Source organism: Balaenoptera borealis (genome assembly GCF_965194805.1).
Source record: "Balaenoptera borealis genome assembly, chromosome: 16".
In the NCBI taxonomy this organism is placed as follows: Eukaryota; Metazoa; Chordata; class Mammalia; order Artiodactyla; family Balaenopteridae; genus Balaenoptera; species Balaenoptera borealis.
The window spans coordinates 4366334-4383523 of record NC_138872.1 but is presented as its reverse complement, the minus strand read 5'-3'; the positions used below and the strand labels follow the sequence as shown (position 1 = coordinate 4383523).

At 59.6% G+C, this 17190-nt stretch overlaps 1 protein-coding gene across 1 annotated transcript; it reads right to left on the bottom strand.

The window, feature by feature from the left end:
• Position 1: 1 nt before the first annotated feature.
• Positions 2-9058, bottom strand: CTSZ (cathepsin Z). The gene is made up of 6 exons (XM_082361032.1): positions 8786-9058; positions 8151-8314; positions 4485-4664; positions 2030-2180; positions 1476-1638; positions 2-611 (listed from the first exon to the last, which is right to left on the bottom strand). The coding sequence occupies exons 1-6, from the start codon at positions 8926-8928 to the stop codon at positions 501-503; spliced, it is 912 nt and encodes a 303-aa protein (XP_082217158.1). The 5' UTR covers positions 8929-9058; the 3' UTR covers positions 2-500.
• Positions 9059-17190: the final 8132 nt, after the last annotated feature.

Here is a 17190-nt window from a genome sequence, read left to right as displayed (position 1 = left end):
GTTCTGGTGTGAAGTGTGCATTTTATTCATCCCTTGGGCAACTTGAGATCGCCATCCCCCCTCGGCCCTACCATTGATTTCAGGGTGACAGAGGAACTGGTGATGACAAGTCTGAAATGTTCCACCTCGTAAATACATCACAGACTACAGTCGCCAAATCATTTACTGAAGAAAACAGAGGTCACATCATTCACCGCCTGGTGGATCACTCTTCTGCAGGGAGGTGGTGCGCTGCCGTCCTCCCGGCAGGAAGCGGTCCTGTGTGGGTGCTGGGTCGTCCCCTCTGCGACTCCCCCCCGGGAACGCTTTCAGCCCGTGCGGCATCGCGTCAGCCATCCCTTCTCGGCGCCCAGGGCCGTCACCGGCCGTCACGTATGTGACCGTCAACCCCCAGTTCCTTCAAACCACGGCAGTACCACCCCAGTGCCCGTGAAGGTGGGATCCCCTCTGGTTACGGCTCACGCGATCACTTAGGAGCCGCTCCTCTGGAGACGTCCGCCTTAAACGATGGGGTCCCCAAATGTGCAGCTCTCCTCGACGGCGAGGTTGTAGTCGGCACCCTTGCCGCCTCTGTAGGCGCTGGTCACTATGCGCATCCAGCCCCGCTCACCCTGTGAGGGCCGGGGCCGTGCGTCAGCTGGATCCTGTCTGCGCTCTGCGTACACTGACCCCGCCCCTCCTCACTCAGCCTCAGGCTCGGGGGGCCCGCAGCGTCCCCGCCACCCGCTCGGCTGGCCCTTCCCTTCCCTGGGACCCCTGTTCGGAAATAGCTTTTGTGAAATATCTAACTTGGTTAATATTCAACACGAGGGGTACGTGGCCCGTATGCCGAGAGCTAATTAATGTAACTAAAATGTTGATCAACTCTTTAGACCAGATGACTCGACTACCTATTAATATCCCCATTTATAGTCGTTTAATAAAAAATACTGACATTTCATCACTTCGACATAAATCACCTTCCCTGATTTCAATAACAATGAATTTGTGTCTTCAGCTGTTAATGGTTAATACTAGGTCTTAGAAATGAAAATTCTGGCAGTTAATTTAATTCCCCTGGGTTTTTGACTCAAAGTATTTTTGAAGAAACTCCACAGTATTACTTAGGAAAGCCGAAAGTATGGCAAGAAAAAGAATGAGATGGCTGTAAAGGAATAAAAGCTAGCTAAACGGAAACTTCGAAAGCAGCACTTCTCAGCCCCCATCCCCATTGGGAGACATTTGTCAACGTCTGCAGACGTTTTTGGTTGTCACAGCTGGGGGGCGGGAAGGAGCATCTGGCATCTACTGGGTAGGGGCCGGGGATGCGGCTACACGTGCTGCGATGCACAGAACGGGGACGGCCCCCGTGCAGCGCAGAAGGACCTCACCCCACAGGTCTGGAGCCTGAAGCCCCTCTGCTCAGGGCCGCAGTTCTCAGCTACAAAACCCCCAGATCCATCCGAGTGAGAGGAGTTGCAGTGGAAATGTCTTACCCATGGTTCGCCCCACGAATTCCGGACGATCCAGTACTCCGTCCCGTGGCTGACACCCCAGCCGGCCACAGAAACTATGTGGTTTATGTAGGCCCTGTCGTGGTATTCAGCATAGATGCCACCGGTGTAGTTAGACATCTTATCCGTTGCCATTATACCGCAGCTGAGAGCAAGCAGGGAAAGAATGAGCGCTTTCAATGGCCATCGTTGACCATCGTTAGGAAGAGCCGTGTGGACCCAACTCAGATAACGCACACCTGATGATTCTGCCCAAACTTCTGTTACTCACTTGCGTCCTCCCTACCGAAGCTGTACCAGCCGCCCCAGAGCGCTGGCTACACGCTGGGAACTGTCCATGGCTGTGTCCTTCCCTCACAATAATCCTACGAGGGGCACATGGGCTATTGAGCTTTACTTTTGAGAGAACTCACGTGGCAGCTGTGTCTCCAGCCTTGTGGGTAGAGTTGGCCAGAAGGAAAGGGTGAAAATCACCCGGGTCCCGTTTACTGGAAGCGTGCACGCCCTCCGCGGGCCGGGGTCTCAAAGCTCCTCACCTGATGGGGCCCTTCGCATAGATTTCTGCCATCATCTTCTCCCTCCCGGAGAGGGAGCCGTAGTCGCCAACTTTCCAGAGGGTGTAGTTCTTGATGACATGGCACTCTCTGAATTCAGTGCATGTTCCACACTGGTTAAACTTGTTGCACTCTGGGGACAGCACGGAAAGTCAGCGTGAGGCCATTTCCTCGTTAACCCGGGAACAAAGAAGCACGCCCAGACCCAATCTCCACTTTTCTAACTGAACGCTCCATCCATCAGCTAATAATGGAAATCTTCTTGCCCTTGGGTGTTTAATTACCCTCTTCTTTCAGCTGCAGGAGTTATAAAAAGCCTTTCCCCAGGCCTCAGTGGAAAGAAACGTTAATTAGCACATAGTAGGTGCTCAAAAGCTCCACTTTTCCTTTAAAGCCGGGAGAAAGGCCTTTGCACAATACTCTACAGCTGAGAATAGAGTGTAATTAAATTATTCACTTTTAATAAGATTGTATTGTTGGCTAGTGAATAGGCCGACACGTTTGGGGAAAAAATAAGTATTTTCTTATTATTTCGGTCTGAGGAGGTATCAATAATTAGGCCTCAAAAAACAGTGCAGCTATGAGATCTGGAAGACTCCACACCGTCTCCTTCGTCCTTCCTGGGCCCTAGACAGCATTACTTCTCACCTCGTCTATCCTGCCTCGGCCCACGGCACCACTTTCTACTGCTTTCACGTTACCTATTTCTGTTATAGTTTTGTATCTATCCAGACTCCTCCCCCAAGACATGAAACTCCTTGAGGATTAAACTGTTGGTTTAATTTGTCCCTTGGACACCAAATGCCCAGGACAACCTGAAAAAAGGTGGATCTGTGGCCACACTTGCTAATACAAAGACAGGACTACTGGGACTTGCCTGGTGTCGCAGTGGTTAAGAATCCGCCTGTCAGTGCAGGGGACACGGGTTCGATCCCTGGTCCGGGAAGATCCCACATGCTGCGGAGCAACTAAGCCCGTGCGCCACAACTACTGAGCCTGTGCTCTAGAGCCCACGAGCCACAACTACTGAGCCTGCACGCCACAGCTACTGAGCCCACATGCACCACAACTACTGAAGCCTGCGCGCCCTAGAGCCCGTGCTCCACAACAAGAGAAGCCACTGCAATGAGAAGCCCACGCACCGCAACGAAGAGTAGCCCCCGCTCGCTGCAACTAGAGAAAGCCCATGCGCAGCAACGAAGACCCAACACAGCCAAAGAAAAAAAAAAAAAAGACAGGACTACTTATTGCAAACAATCAGGTGCTGATGAGTTCCATCTGGCCCTGTTGTACTAGGTGGGCTGGAGGGGCCTGGCCGAGGACAGACAAGACCAGTTCTGGGCGGATCAGGGCTCCAAGGACCACCTGGTTCCCGATTCTGAGCCCTCGGGGGCCCTCCCTGCTCCCCTTCATCCTGGACACCTCTCCTTGGTTCTCTGACCCCTGCTGCATCTATCATATCACTTCAACAACTCACTGGACCAGTTTGGGGAGATGCTTTCTGGCTGGGCAATACGGCCTGGGAGGCAAGGCGGGGGCAGCCTGTGGGCGTGGGATGGCGCCTTCAGAAGGTACAGGGGCCTGAGCACACCTTTTACAGATGGAAGGGGGGCAGAAAAGCCCCCCGGGCTCCCCCCACACACCGCCATCCTCCTCGCTCCTGTCTCAAAAGGCCTTTTGAGTTGGTCTCAGCTCTCTGCTCTGGTTACGAGGGAGCTCAGACAGGTGACTTAAAACTACCCACTGTGGCGTTAGGGTTTGGACTTTTTCTTTCCTTGGGTTTCCAAGAGGAGCAGCCTGAAAGGACCGTGCCGACTCCAGGGCCCCAGGCCAGCTTGCATCCGCTGGTCCGTGCAGCGCCCTCGGCTCCGAATCCACCCAGATGCAGGCGGCCGGGACTAGGGTCTCAAACCAGGCCGGGCCCGCCTGCTTCTTGCCTGCTCGCCACACCCGGCTCCTGGAAAACACTCTTCCCTTGATGAGCGTTCCCCTTACAAAGGGCCATGAAACCACCAAAATGCCAGCGTGTCAGAACCCAAACACCAGGGCCTGGCCTGGCCGCAGGGCACGCAGGCTGGAGACCCCCATCCCAAGTCCTTTTTTGTTGGTCTTCCCACCAAGGAGGCCAGGCCCCAACTTTCCTGTCGCCCTGCCCCACGAGGCACACGGCGGCAGGGGGCTCCCAGCTCCGTCCCGCTGTCCCCCAGGGCCCCGGCCACACGCGCGCTGGGAAGAGGGCAGAGAGAGAAAGGGTGGGGGGGGAGAGAGAGAGAGAGGGAGGGAGGGGGAGGGAGAGAGGGAGGGAGGGGGAGGGAGGGAGGGAGGGAGAGAGGGAGAGAGTGTGTGTGCGTGTGAGTGAGTGTGCGCGCGTGTGTGTGTGCGTGCGCGCGTGTGCGCATGCGTGTGCACGCGCGTCTGGGGGGTGAGCAGGCCCTACCTTGGTCCTTGGCCTGGTAGTTGTTACAGGTCTCGTCGGGGATGCCGTGCCGGTGGGCGTACTCCCACACCGGCAGGTCGTTGCCCCCCTCGCACGAGCCGGCGTTGCCGCAGTCGATCACGTGCTGCACGGACAGCAGTACGGAGGGCCACGCCCCCTTCCTCTTGATGTTGATCCGGTCTGCGGGGACAGCACCCATGCTGGTCAGCACCCACCCCACTGCCTGCCGCTCCGGGGGCCACGCATCCCTCTCTGGAGGGCCCTCCCCTCCTCCCTGGGGTCCCTGCTCTCCAGAGAGGCCTCCCGGGCCCTTCCTGGCACCGATGCCCACCCTCCCCCCACTACAAGTGCCATCCAGGCAGGGCCGGGCGTGTCCTGCCTCAAGGCTGGTAGATCCCCGAGGGCACTGGGGAGCCAGACTAGGGGCCGGTCGGCGACCCCACTCTCACTCCGCACGCGCCCGGGCCCACACGCCCCACGGGGCAGCTGGGGACGGCTGAGGGCAGCCACGGCCCCCCGCGCCTTGCCCCCCTTTCCCTGCACAGACAGCATCCTGCGGGGCCCTGCAGCCAACACTACCACGGCCGCCACCTCGCTTTCCACTCTCCCGGAGCGACGATCCCGCAACCACCCACCTCGTGGCCGCATCCCGAGATCCCCCCTCCAGGTCAGAACTCACCGCAGCTGCGCCTGTTCCTTCCCTGATGACGGCGAGCAAGCGGCCAGGCCCTCCACCCACCAGCAGCCCCCTCCAGGCGCCCCCTTCCTTCCCTCCTGCATCCCCAGGCCCCCTACAGCCCTGGGGTCACCTCCTAGGCCCTTGGGCCCACAGAGCTCTACATCCGGCCATGTGACCAGCCCCGGGCCTTCTGGAACCCACGGCCAGTCACCAGCACGCACCCCAGCCCTTCCCCCAGCGCCCCTGGACGCACCCCCCCAGTGCTCTTCCGCGGACAGCCCTCTGCGGACCCCCTTGTGCGGGTCAGCCCCGCCCTCCACCCCCCCTGCAGGTCTCCCCAAGCTCCTTCTCAGCAGCCTCCGGCCGGCGCTGCCCTGGGCGCTCAAGCCTCCTCCCCGGCCTTGCTGACCCTCCAGCTGACACCACTTCACCCAATAACCCCTCCCGCCTGAGGGTGCCCCGCCCCGTTCTTCAGCTCTTGGTGTCCAAACTGGGTCCCAACATGGAACAGGGAGCCAGCTTACACAGGCTGTGCGGGCGAGGCAGGGTTTTGTTTTATCTGCCTGAAACCTTGGAGGGTTTCCAGCAGAACAGAAAAGGGCCCCGGCCTGGGTCTGAGCTGCTGCATCAGGGCAGCAACAGGCGGGCCGGGGAGGCAGCTCCGCAGCGGCGCTTTGAAGGTGGGGTCCAGCCCTGCGGCCGGTGGTCTGAGGGTGAGAAGCAGGAGGCCGGCGGCGTGCCTCTGGGCCTGGGCCCGAGTGAGGGAGGGATGGCATTCTCCTGGAGCCATCAGGGAGGCCGGGGAAGGACTGGTTTGGGGGTGAGGGTGGTGGCAGAAAGGAGGAACACCTGAGGTTGGAGGTGTCCCGCGGGGGGACGTGAAGGCCGAGTCCAGGTGCAGGGTCCTGGGGAGCCCAAGGTCCAGAAGTTAAGCGGGGGGATGAGGAGCCGGTGAGGGGGGTGAAGGAGGGGCCGGTGAGGCAGAGATCGGGGGCCTGTGGCTAAAGCCGAGGAAAACATTTCGGGGAGGGGGTGATCAAGCACAACCGGGCAGGGCGAGGCCCGGGGGCAACCACCAGACCTGCCCCTGGCGTGCCGGTGACCTTGGCGAGGAGCTGGCAGGCGACTGGAGGGGGTCGGGTTGGCAGGGAGGAAGTGGGGACTGCAGGCCCCTCCAGGAGCCCAGAAGTGGGGTGGCGGCTGGAGACGGGGTGGGGTTCAGCGATGGCCAGGTCTGAGCATCGGCAGGGATGGCCTCGTCCAGGGGCTCAGACGCTGGACGCCCGGGGACGGGAGGGAAGGCGAGCTATGACCAGCTGCAGCAGGTGGCGGCTGGGCCGGGCACTGTGGAAGTCCCCTTCTGGGGGCTTCTGTTTTCTCAGTGAAAGAGGAAGAGGACGCCTGCTGCTAGGGAGGCCGTTAGCGGTCGGAGAGCAAGAGGGGAGAAGCAGTCATCTATCTGCCCAGGAGACTTCACTCCAGCAAGTGGAGGGCTGACCTGTGAACAGGGACACGCCATCCCCTCCAGGCCCCGCACTCCTCTACAGATGCAAATCTTGGCATGTGACTCCCTCCCTAAGATCCCTCAGGCTTCTGCCTGGCCCCTCCCCCTGGGGGTAGGGCCCCTGGTGACCTTCTCAGCTTCCCCCACCCACCCTTAGGCCCCTGCCACAAAGGCCCTCTCAGTTCCTCCAGGCCAGGGAGTGCGCCATTCCTGCCAGGCCTTTGCCCTGAGCCTCTGGCTCGAGGCCCGCCCACACCCTGCCTGCCTGCCCGCCTGCGGGGCCCTGAAGTCTCCCAGCGGCTCCAGTGGTTAAGCCAAGAGCTCCTACACCCTAAAATGGGGCTCAGGGAGTTCCCTGGTGGCCCAGTGATTAGGACTCGGCGTGTTCACTGCTGTGGGCCGGGGTTCAACCCCTGGTTGGGGAACTAAGATCCTGCAAGCCGCGGGGTGCAGCCAAAACAAAATTTTTTAATAAAATAAAACAAAATAAAATGGGGCTCAGCCTACCCACCCCCGCCCTCCTCCTTCCTGAAGGGTCAAAAGTACAACCCAGCCCCCAGGAGAGATGGGGCAGGGCCACCACGAGACCCTGCCAGGTGCCCCCAGTACAGCTGGCTGGCCCTGGGCTCCAGACGCCACCCCTACTCCTCATCCTAAAGACAGCCCAGCTTCCGGGCTCTGCTCCCGGCTGTCACTCCCACAAAGGCCTAGTCTCCTGACCTCCCTGCCAGGAGCCTCAGTTTCCTCATCTGCAAAGTGGGAGCAATCACAGGGCAGCCAGGAGGCTTAAATGGGATGAGACATCGAGCGTAGGCCAGGGGCGGTAGCCACACATTGGCTTAACACAATGCCACGGGGCAGGAGTTCGAAAGATTCAGGCGTGACTGCAGGCTCCCGGAACCCCGAGCTGAATGAAGGCCCAGGCTGGTGTGAAGTCGCCCTCCCTCCCCTACCAAGGCAGGCCCAGCAGCCTTCTAGAGCGGCGCTGACTTCGGATCCCCCCCCCAACCCCGCCGCCCCGCAACCCCGGCCTCGAGGTTTCCCGCCCTTGCTGCAGCCAGACGGCTAAGGCCCAGATGAGAAAATGGCCAGCCTTGCTCAATGTTCCAAGCCCAGGGCAGGCATTCATTTCAAATATTAACTACGCTGAAAAGTAGCTTCACTTCCGCATACCCAAACACCAGCAAGGGGTTCGGTGAGTTTGTGGTTTGATCCCCAAGAGCCCAGGTCACAAGCTTCGGGACAGATAAGGCTCCTGGGAGCCGTTTGTCACAGGTCTTCAGTCCTGTGACTCCCGGACATCCACAGGCCCCGGGTCCGCTCCCCGAGGCCTGACGCAGACACCGCCCCATGCCAGGCTGAGTCCTGGCACAGAACTGCGGGCCCCCGGGACCCTGGGCTGCGGCTGCCGGTACTGACAAAGAAGGCAGCTGGACGGGCCCTCCTGGCCCACAGTCAAGAGGGGCCGCAGTCCCCGACCTACCCGCCATGGCACTGGTGCTGCCGTGGGCCCAGCAGGAGCCACAGTACTGGGGGATGTGCTGGTTCCTGGTGACACTGGCGTAGTTGACCCCATTCACGTTGCGCCAGTCCCAGCTCTTGGGCAGATCCGATGGGGACAGGTACTCGTGAGGCCGGGGGTATGTCCTGGGAACAGACCACCGCCACCGGAATCAGCACTGGGGCCCCTGGGGGTCCGGCGCGCAGGCACCTTCCCCAGCGCCCTCTCCCCTCCCCAAACTGAGAGCGAGCGGGAGCGGGCTATCTCAGCCAGGAGACGCCCCTGCCCGCTCAGAATCTGAAGTGGGCAGGGCACACACCAGCCCCCCCCCCCCCCCCCGCCCCAGTGCAGGAACCAGACCGCTCCGCCAGCAATGCCCCAAATGCCAGGGCGGCGAGGCTGGCCTGCCTCCTGCACCGGTGCGCCTCGTCCAACCCCGCAAATGTGAACGAGCGCGCCCCCAAAGCAACGGGGCTGGCCCTGACCCTCAGAGGTCAAGCGAGGCTGGGCGTCCTGGCTCCTGGCACCCCAAGGAGGCGGCAGGGTCCCCCAGGCGGGAGAGGGCGCGAAGCCCCGGGAGATGGGCAGCCCCTCCCCGCCTCCCCAGCCGCCCCGACCTGCGCCCCAGCTGGGTGAGCTGGTCCCCCCGCAGGGGCCGGTAGCAGCCGCGGCCCGGGCGGAAGTGGAGGCCGGCCCGCGCCGCGCTCGCCGGCAGCACGAGCAGCAGCAGCAGCAGCTGCGCCGGCCCGGACGACGCCATGGCTCCCGCGCCGCTGCGGTCGGACCCCGACTCGAATCCCGACTCGGATCCTAACTCGGATTCCGCGCCGGTAGCTCCTCCGCCAGCCTCCGCCCCGGCCGCCCCGCCCGGTCCGGCCCTTAAGGTGGCTGCGCGCGGGCGGGACACTCCCCCGGGGCGGGGCGCGCGGCTGCCCCCGGTGACCCGGCCCCGCCCCGCCCGGCCGCACGGCCCCGCCGCCCGGACTCGGGTCACGCGCCAGGCCTCGGCTGACCCCAGACCCGACCCGGCCGCCAGCCGGGAGCCTCCCATCCGTCAGACCTCGTTCACTCTCAGGGGCATGCCCAGCCTTGGGTTCTTGGGACCCTTGGCCCCGGAGAGGTGCCCCTCTCTCCGCATCCCACGTGGGCCCAGGCCTCCGGGGATGGGCAGGGGGGTCTCCCCGCAGGACTGTGCTCTGGTCTAGCTTTCTGAAGGCCATTTCCCGAAGGCCCAGGCCCTTTCTGGAGAGACATTTTCCCTACATAGTGAAGGACGACAGGATCCTCCCAGAAAGTGCCCCTCGAGGAAAGTTTCACTTGGGCCTGAATCATTAATTCTACATTCCAACTCCCAAAGCTTGCTGGATGAGTTTCTGCTAACAAAGCCGTTTCATCTTCAAACAGAGAAACAAAAGCAGAAGTGGGACCCTGGGGGCCTTGGTTTCGTAACTCAAGAATTTCCCCTCCTCCTGCCCCTCCTGAGTGGCGGTCACCTGAGCCGACCACAGAATGGCCTCCGTGGTCCTGGGAGAAGAGGGCCCAGGATTTTTGCTCTAGGGCCCACAGCCTTGGCTATAGGGTCCTCAGATGCGGGGACCCTGCTGTTCCCTGGACTACATGGGCATCCCCACACACCCACCCCCTCTTTCCCTCTGCCGGCACCAAACCTGCAATCAGAAACCACGGTGGCTGGCCCAGGGACTTCCAGCCATTTCTGTGACCACCCTTGGAAGCCCTGGGGCACCCACGGAATCCCAGCAGGGCTTAGTCCCTGCTCCTGAGACGCTATTGCTGAGGCAACATGTAGACACGGCCTCTAACTGTTGAAGTCTATCTGTTGAGGTGTCTTTTATCTTCCCGGAAAGTCGGCTCCTCGGAACCCTTAGTGTGAGTCAGTTCCTGGTTAGGAGGTGGGATGGGGCTGCCCACCCTCCACCCCGATCCCGTGAGAAAACGTCCAGGTTTGAGCAGTGGGGATGGGGGCACGGAAACCACGTCTGCAGAGGCTGATTTGCTCGAACAGGTGTCCTGGCCCTGGCGCCAAAGCCCTTCCCTTCCCTCGGGTGTAGCAGGTGTGGGAAGGGAGTTGCCAGCCAGGACTTCCCCTTCCTACCCCTCTTTCCTCCACGGCCAAGGTGAGTCGGCCAATCTGTCCTCCATCCACGTGCGGAAACAAGCCGGCATGGTTGTCCCCGTGACCCCCGTGACATCCGTCATCCAGGTGGGGTCTTCCTAAGAGGTGGGTGTTTGGTCTCCTCCGAAGAACAAGCTAAAACCTCCTAGTTGCTGAAGAATGACCAGAATGGTCCCAATATTGCAGGGTGACAAATATTTTGGGGACCCCCAAGTCCCCATAAGCGGTCAGGGCCCAAGAGGTGCAAAGTCCGACCACAAGTTTTACAACACGGGACACAGACGGTCCCTAGGCCCAGCCTCTGAGGACTGCTGTGAGGTCTGGGGCTGCATCCCTGATGCTGGGTGAAAATGATGTGCTGGGTTACAAGCTCTTCGGCACCTGCCGTGTTGGGAGACCTGGATGTTCTGGAGGCGCCCTGGGATTCTCCGAGGAGGTCCCCACGCGTCAGCATTATGACAGGCAGGGCCGGCATCGTGGGCTTGTGACCCCTGCCGTCAACAGGGCCCCGAGCACCTGGGGTGATGCCGGGCTGCCCAAGGCGCCCTGTTTTCGTTTTGAGCCGCAGATTGCAGAGCTGGGCCTGCCCGATGACTCAGCCTCCGTAGGGCAGGGCCTGCAGCAAGGGTCAGAGTGGGGCTTGGGGGTCAGGGAGCATTCAGCCCTGGAGAATGCAGGTTAAAGGGAGGGACGGTGACATTTTCAGGCTGGCAACGAATAGGACATCCAGCGTTGACAGGTGGTGATACACCAGGGTTTTCCTGTCCTAGAAGCAACTCAAACTCAGAGAGTGACAGGAAAATCGGGCAGGAGGAGGGGGAGGGAGGCCAGACATTTGAAACCACAACTTTCAAGGCAAGAAGAAGTAAATGAGTTCTCCTGTGACCCACTCTGCTTCTTCAGCACCTGTGACGGGTCCAACACGCGGAGCCAAGCCCCTGGACCCTTTCTTCCCCTCTGAACTTGGCTGTGGTCCGCCGAGGCACGTCCACCTGGCCCACGGCTCTGAGGGGTGAGCTAGCCGCGTCACTTTAGGGGTCACTGAAACCACACTGGGTCCCTTAGAGCTGTGTTCTGTTGAGGGAGGGGACCACGGCCCTGACCGCCTCTGTTAGCCGAGGGCATTTGGCCCTAGGAGGTCTCTGAAGGCGCACAGGTGAAATTCAAAGGCCGCTGGGACGGAGGGAGAGGAGAACCTGCTGGACCGGCCGCCCGTCTCTCCCCGAAGCAGATGCACCTGAGCGGCAGGTTGCGCGGTCCCTTCCGGACACCGCTCTGCATGCCTGTGAGGGCATTTTGCGGATCGTGACTCATCTTCTCTGCCTGGAACAGAGGAGGCTCGGGCAGGGCCCCAAGGTCGGCTCCCCTCAGGCCATCCTCACCTGTGTGTCCCCATGCGGAGCACATCTAACGCATACTTGAGACTCAGACCCTTCCCTGAAACCAGGACAAAGGCCTCTCCCTGGGGAACTGAGTCACCCCTGCGCTCCCCTCCCGCTCCCTGGGCTGTGTCTACAGGCAGAGTCTGACAGTCTAGAAGGCTCTCCCGCCTGGGAAAGTCTTTTCTCATTTGACCCTAGGCACAACCCCGTGAGGTGGGAATCAGATGCCGTCACCTATTTTATAGGTGGGAAGACCGAGGCTCCAGAGAGGTTGAGAGACCGGTACTCAGCCCAAGGCTCCCGGGTGGTGGGTTTGAGTCTAGTCCCTTTTTTCTTTTTTAACGCCCCGTAAAGTCTCCTGGCGAACATGTGATCCAAGGCCACGACACAAAAGCCTATTTGCTTCTAAAAATAAGGTTGAGGGCTTCCCTGGTGGCACAGTGGTTAAGAATCCGCCTGCCAATGCAGGGGACACGGGTTCGAGCCCTGGTCTGGGAAGATCCCACATGCCGCGGAGCAACTAGACCCGTGAGCCACAACTACTGAGCCTGCGCGTCTGGAGCCTGTGCTTTGCAACAAGAGAGGCCGCGATAGTGAGAGGCCCGCGCACCGCGATGAAGAGTGGCCCCCGCTCGCCGCAACTGGAGAAAGCCCTCGCACAGAAACGAAGACCCAACACAGCCAAAAATAAATAAATAAATTTATAAAAAATAAAAAAAATAAAAATAAGGTTGACTTGTCCCCTCGTCCCAATAAAGAAATCACACACTTTACAGGTAAGCCAGGGCCGGCCCAGTCTCCCAACCTGCAGCATAAGAACAAGGTGAGTTTTTGTTTACCGTGGAATTGCCTCGAAGTCCTCTCCTCTCCTTCCTTCGTGCCGTGTTGCCTGCCCGCACCCGGCAGGCTGCAGACATTTCCTATGGTTCCACATTCCTGAGTTGAGCCACATCCTGGATACTGCATCTGTTGTGAAAGACGCTGGCGGTGACAGAAGGCAAGTCTGGCTCGCGGGGCACCGTGGTCCTCTCGCCAGCTGCAGGCTCGTCTCCATCCACGCGGCCACTGGGTCAGACGCTCACGCTGACCCTCTGCAGTGAATGTGGGTCAAGTTCGTGGTCCCCAAATGCCATCACCACCACACCCTCTGCTGGCCGCACAGGCTCACTTGGGAGGGAACTTGGCTCCTGGGGGTCACATTCGTGAGTATCGTCTGTCAGTATCACCTCAGAACACGCTGGCCACTGCCCACCGGGCAGGTCACATCCAGCCCACCCAGGTGCTGGCCCAGGAGCCCTTGCAGAGCGGCCTGGGCCTTTCACCCGGTCCAGTCTGCTGGCGCTCTAAGGACAGTCGGTAAACATTGCTGAGCACCTAGGATGCGCCACGCCACTGACCCAGCCCTGGGGACACAGGAGTGTCAGTCCCCGCCTGCCCAGGGCGAACATTCTGGTAAGGGGCTACGTGGAAACAGAAAGAGGCTCGAAGAAAAACGTGCTAGATACAGAGCAAATGGGGCCTGGTAGCGACAGGGCCTCGGGAGTCTGCTCTGGGACGTCCTCTTAGCCATCCAGTGAGTTGGGATTGACTGATGAGGACGTAGCCATGGAAAGTGCTGGACCTTTCAAGCAGAAGGGAGAGTGTGTGCAAAGGCCTTGAAAGGCCAGCACCCTTGGTAGGTGCGGCCAAGTGGCAGCAGAGGTGGTTGGAGAAGAGGGCGGCAGGGCGAGGTCACCGGGCTGTAAATGCGCCTCTCAGCTGCCGCGCTCTGCGATCTAAGACCATGCTTCCCGCTGCCCGAAGGTCACTGTCCTCAAGGTGCAGGGCTCCTCCTCCTCCACCGGTTCCCACCCAGCCCTCCCCGTCCCTCCCTCCCTCTCGGCCTCCTTTGGCTCCCTCCCTGCTTCCGAGCGTGGGGTTTTCCCATCAATCTGAACAACATATCAGCTGCGGTAAGAGGGGTGGTTTTACCCTGGTGGCCGCTAGTTTCCTTGGAGAGCCGTGGGCGCGACCTTTTGTGTTCTATGAGCTCGCTCTGGGAGGATGGATGGAAGGTCAGTTAGAGGCCATTGCGGTCGTGGACAGCAGAGCTGGCGGTGATGGGTTAGGGATTCTGCTGAGAGATGGTGAGCGTGGGCACGTCTGTCTGGGCGGCAGGGCTGGCAGGACCCAGTTATGGACCAGAGGTGAGGAGGAAGGCCCAGCCGGAGGCTGTCTGGCCGGCCCGCCTCTTGACACCTGGAATCATCTCTAGATGTGGAGGTCCGCAGACTTGCGACCCACCTCTGGTTCTGCCGCGTCATCCTGGGACTTGAGCTGTCGGGTCCGTCTCCAAGCCTTAGTCTCTTCTACCAGATGGAGAGGAACCATCCCCTTGCCCAGAGGTGGGCTAAAAGAGGTATCAAGAGAGATGGTGGCAGAGAACTTGGTAACGGCCAGAGAGAGGGAACTCGGCAGGTGTGTCTCTCATTCCTGGAGGGGATTTCCTACTTCGCCGAGGTCCCTTGAGCGCCCCAAACAGTACTCAGCCAATATTTGTTGGATAAACGAGTGGATTTCTGAGACAGACAAAATGGAGATTTCTTGGACAAACACGGGGCTGGAAGAAGTATATATTTGTGTTTGATTTCACATGTTATGCTTATCTCTCTTTCTGCCACTGAACATTGTGAATCGGGAGCTGCACACCTTGGGAGATGGGAGAGATACAACCGAGAAGGTTAACGTCTCCATACACCCTCAGAATCATGGCAACTCACGGGAAGTGTGTGTGTGTGTGTGTGTTTCCTCCTGCAAGTCAGAGATGCCACAGCCCAGGACGCTGATTCTCAATGTACCCAAAGAGATGGCACATTGTTCCCATCCTGGGCTTGGAAGCTGGAGAGGGATGGGGCGCCGTCGGCGTGGAGCACCCGAGGGGGAGAAGGTCTCAGACTCGTCCGTGGACCTGGGCAGCCTGGCTTAGTGAAAAACACTGACTAGTTTTTAGTTAGTCCTTTTCTTCTTGCAGTTACTTATTCATCCTCCCCGAACTTTCTTTTTTTTTTTTTTTTTTTTTTAAATTTTATTTATTTATTTTTTATTTTTGGCTGTGTTGGGTCTTCATTTTTGTGCGAGGGCTTTCTTCTAGTTGTGGCAAGTGGGGGCCACTCTTCATTGCAGTGCGCGGGCCTCTCACTGTCGCGGCCTCTCTTGTTGCGGAGCACAGGCTCCAGACGCGCAGGCTCAGTAATTGTGGCTCACGGGCCCAGCTGCTCCGCGGCATGTGGGATCTTCCCAGACCAGGGCTCGAACCCGTGTCCCCTGCATTAGCAGGCAGATTCTCAACCACTGCGCCACCAGGGAAGCCCCCGAACTTTCTTTTACAGTAAGAGAACGCACGACGAAGCAGAGTACAAGCAAGTGGAACTCAGTTCATCTGATGATCTGCCCACACCCGGCTGAGTCACTCCTAATGGCCCCTCAGATGTCATTTTCTTGCTAAGACATTTGGAAAAATTTCTACCTCTGAATCACAAGCAAACACTATAATTCACCAGTCTTCTCTAAGTTATGCAAGGAAGTATGATGCACTAAGAAGTGGAAGATCAGGGGCGGATGAAATCAATGAATTCTCCGAGAACGTTGTGTTTCTCCTAATCATTCATTTGCCGAATGCAGGGCTGGGGGAGCCCCATCTGACCATGGGGGTCATCTCCAGGGGAAGTCTGGCAGCAGCCGATGTGGCGTTTCTGGATGACACTTGGTTTTCCTTATCGTCTTGGTCCTGTTCCCATAATAGACCCGAGTGTCATCCAGGAAGGGGCTTGCTGCCACCCCATCTTCTTGAGGACTGCTCCTCGCGACGAAGGGCTGGCCGCTGGTTCCTAATCATTTCAGTGTCCTTGGGCGAGTGGGGTCTCCCCCCGTACACAGGGCAGTTTCGCTCCTGCCCTCTGCCCCGCTGAAGCTCTGCTCGGGGTCTGTCACCATCACCGGCCTTTGTCACAGCCCTTCTCAGGGGAGAAGATGATTTTGTCATTCATCACAGATGGCCACTTTTAATCACTTGCTGTGCTTCAGGGCAAGGGGTCACCTTCAGCCTGACAGGAGAGCAGACCTTGGGTCTCCCGAGGGCCCACGTTCACCTGTGTGGCGGGAAGGGGCCACTTCTCGGGGACTGAAAAAGGCACTGTGTCATCACCTCCTCACTGGCTCTCGCTAACCCGGCAGCCAGAGGGGCGCACATTCCCCAGGGAGCAGGTACCTTCATGAAGAAGGACAGAGGAGCAGAGACAGGCTGGCGTCAGACCTGCTGCGTGGCCGGCCACTCTGTGCTACCCGGACGTGTTAAGTCCAGATGGAGGGCTCTGTGTGCCCACAGCTAGCTTAGGCCAGATACACAGTAGGTGCTCAGTACCCAGGGCGCTGGTGCGTCTACGCAGTCAGCTGCATCGCCACCTTCCATCCTGTGAAGCTGGCTTGGAAAACACTGCCCGCCCAGGGGTGTTGCGGGCTGCTCAGTCCTCAACGCAGACCTGGGCCTCGGGACCGTCATCCCGCTTTCCAGCTGAGACGGCTCAGGTCTGGGGAGAGGTGGGCCCTGCTGAGGCGCGGCCTCCCTGCCTGGCATCCGCCCCCGACCCCCAACCCCCGCCCCTGGCAGCATCCCCAGCCGAGCACATGCCGCCCAGGCTGAGTAAACACTGCTGGCCGCGCCGGACTCAAAGCAAACAGGGTTCCTCTTCTTCCCCCCTTTTTGCCAGCTGCCCCATTAACAGAAAAACCTTTTACGCGCTCATCTGGAAACCTGGCAAGCTGAGGTGACCAAGAGAGGTGTGCTCCAGGGTGGAGGCTGGCGTGCCCAGCCCGCCGGACCCTGCTCCTCTGGCATGCAGTGAACACATGGAGATCAAGGGTGTCCCTCAGGCCAGCCCCTGGGCCCTCCCAGCAGTTCTGCCCCCCACCGTGTCCTGCGGTGTCCCCAAATAGCTCGTGTGCTGACTCCACGTTCGATCCTGACCTCCTTGTTCTTTGGAACAGTTTACGCTTTCAGCCTGGACCACCTCTTAGGGGACGGAGGAAAGAGCCCTCGGCACCGAGCCCCACCCATTAGGGCACACTCGAGAATAAATACGTTCTTGGCTCTAAGAAAACTCGCCCTTCTGAGCAGGGCTGCTCAAACTCGCCCAGCTGTTGGTCTGCACTCAACAAACATTGACTGAGGCCCTGTTATGCATCAGGCACTTTGGGGACTTAAAGGTGAAATGACACAGCAGCTCCCGTGCTGGTGAGGAGATAAGGCAGGAGTATAAGTAATGAGCAAACACGACCGTATGTGGAAACTGCCACTAAAGCTCTGGGGCCACCAAAAGGGGGGGGTGTCCATGACCCCCCAGGGTCTGATCTCCTGCTCCAGCCTCGGAGTCTGCTGGGCAGGGGAGGGCGGGCTGGGCAGGTGGGGACACAGAGGGAAGAGGAGGGGGTGAAGGCACCGGGGGGGGGGGTGACTTCCTTGGAAACCGAA

Excerpts from the sequence above, each read along its gene's own strand:
- CTSZ (XM_082361032.1), bottom strand. The coding sequence starts at position 8,928 with ATGGCGTCGTCCGGGCCGGCGCAGCTGCTGCTGCTGCTGCTCGTGCTG. Across the intron at positions 8,315-8,785 it reads CTCACCCAGCTGGGGCGCAG|GACATACCCCCGGCCTCACG; the intron begins GTCGGGGCGGCT and ends GTCTGTTCCCAG. Across the intron at positions 612-1,475 it reads ATTCGTGGGGCGAACCATGG|GGTGAGCGGGGCTGGATGCG; the intron begins GTAAGACATTTC and ends CGGCCCTCACAG.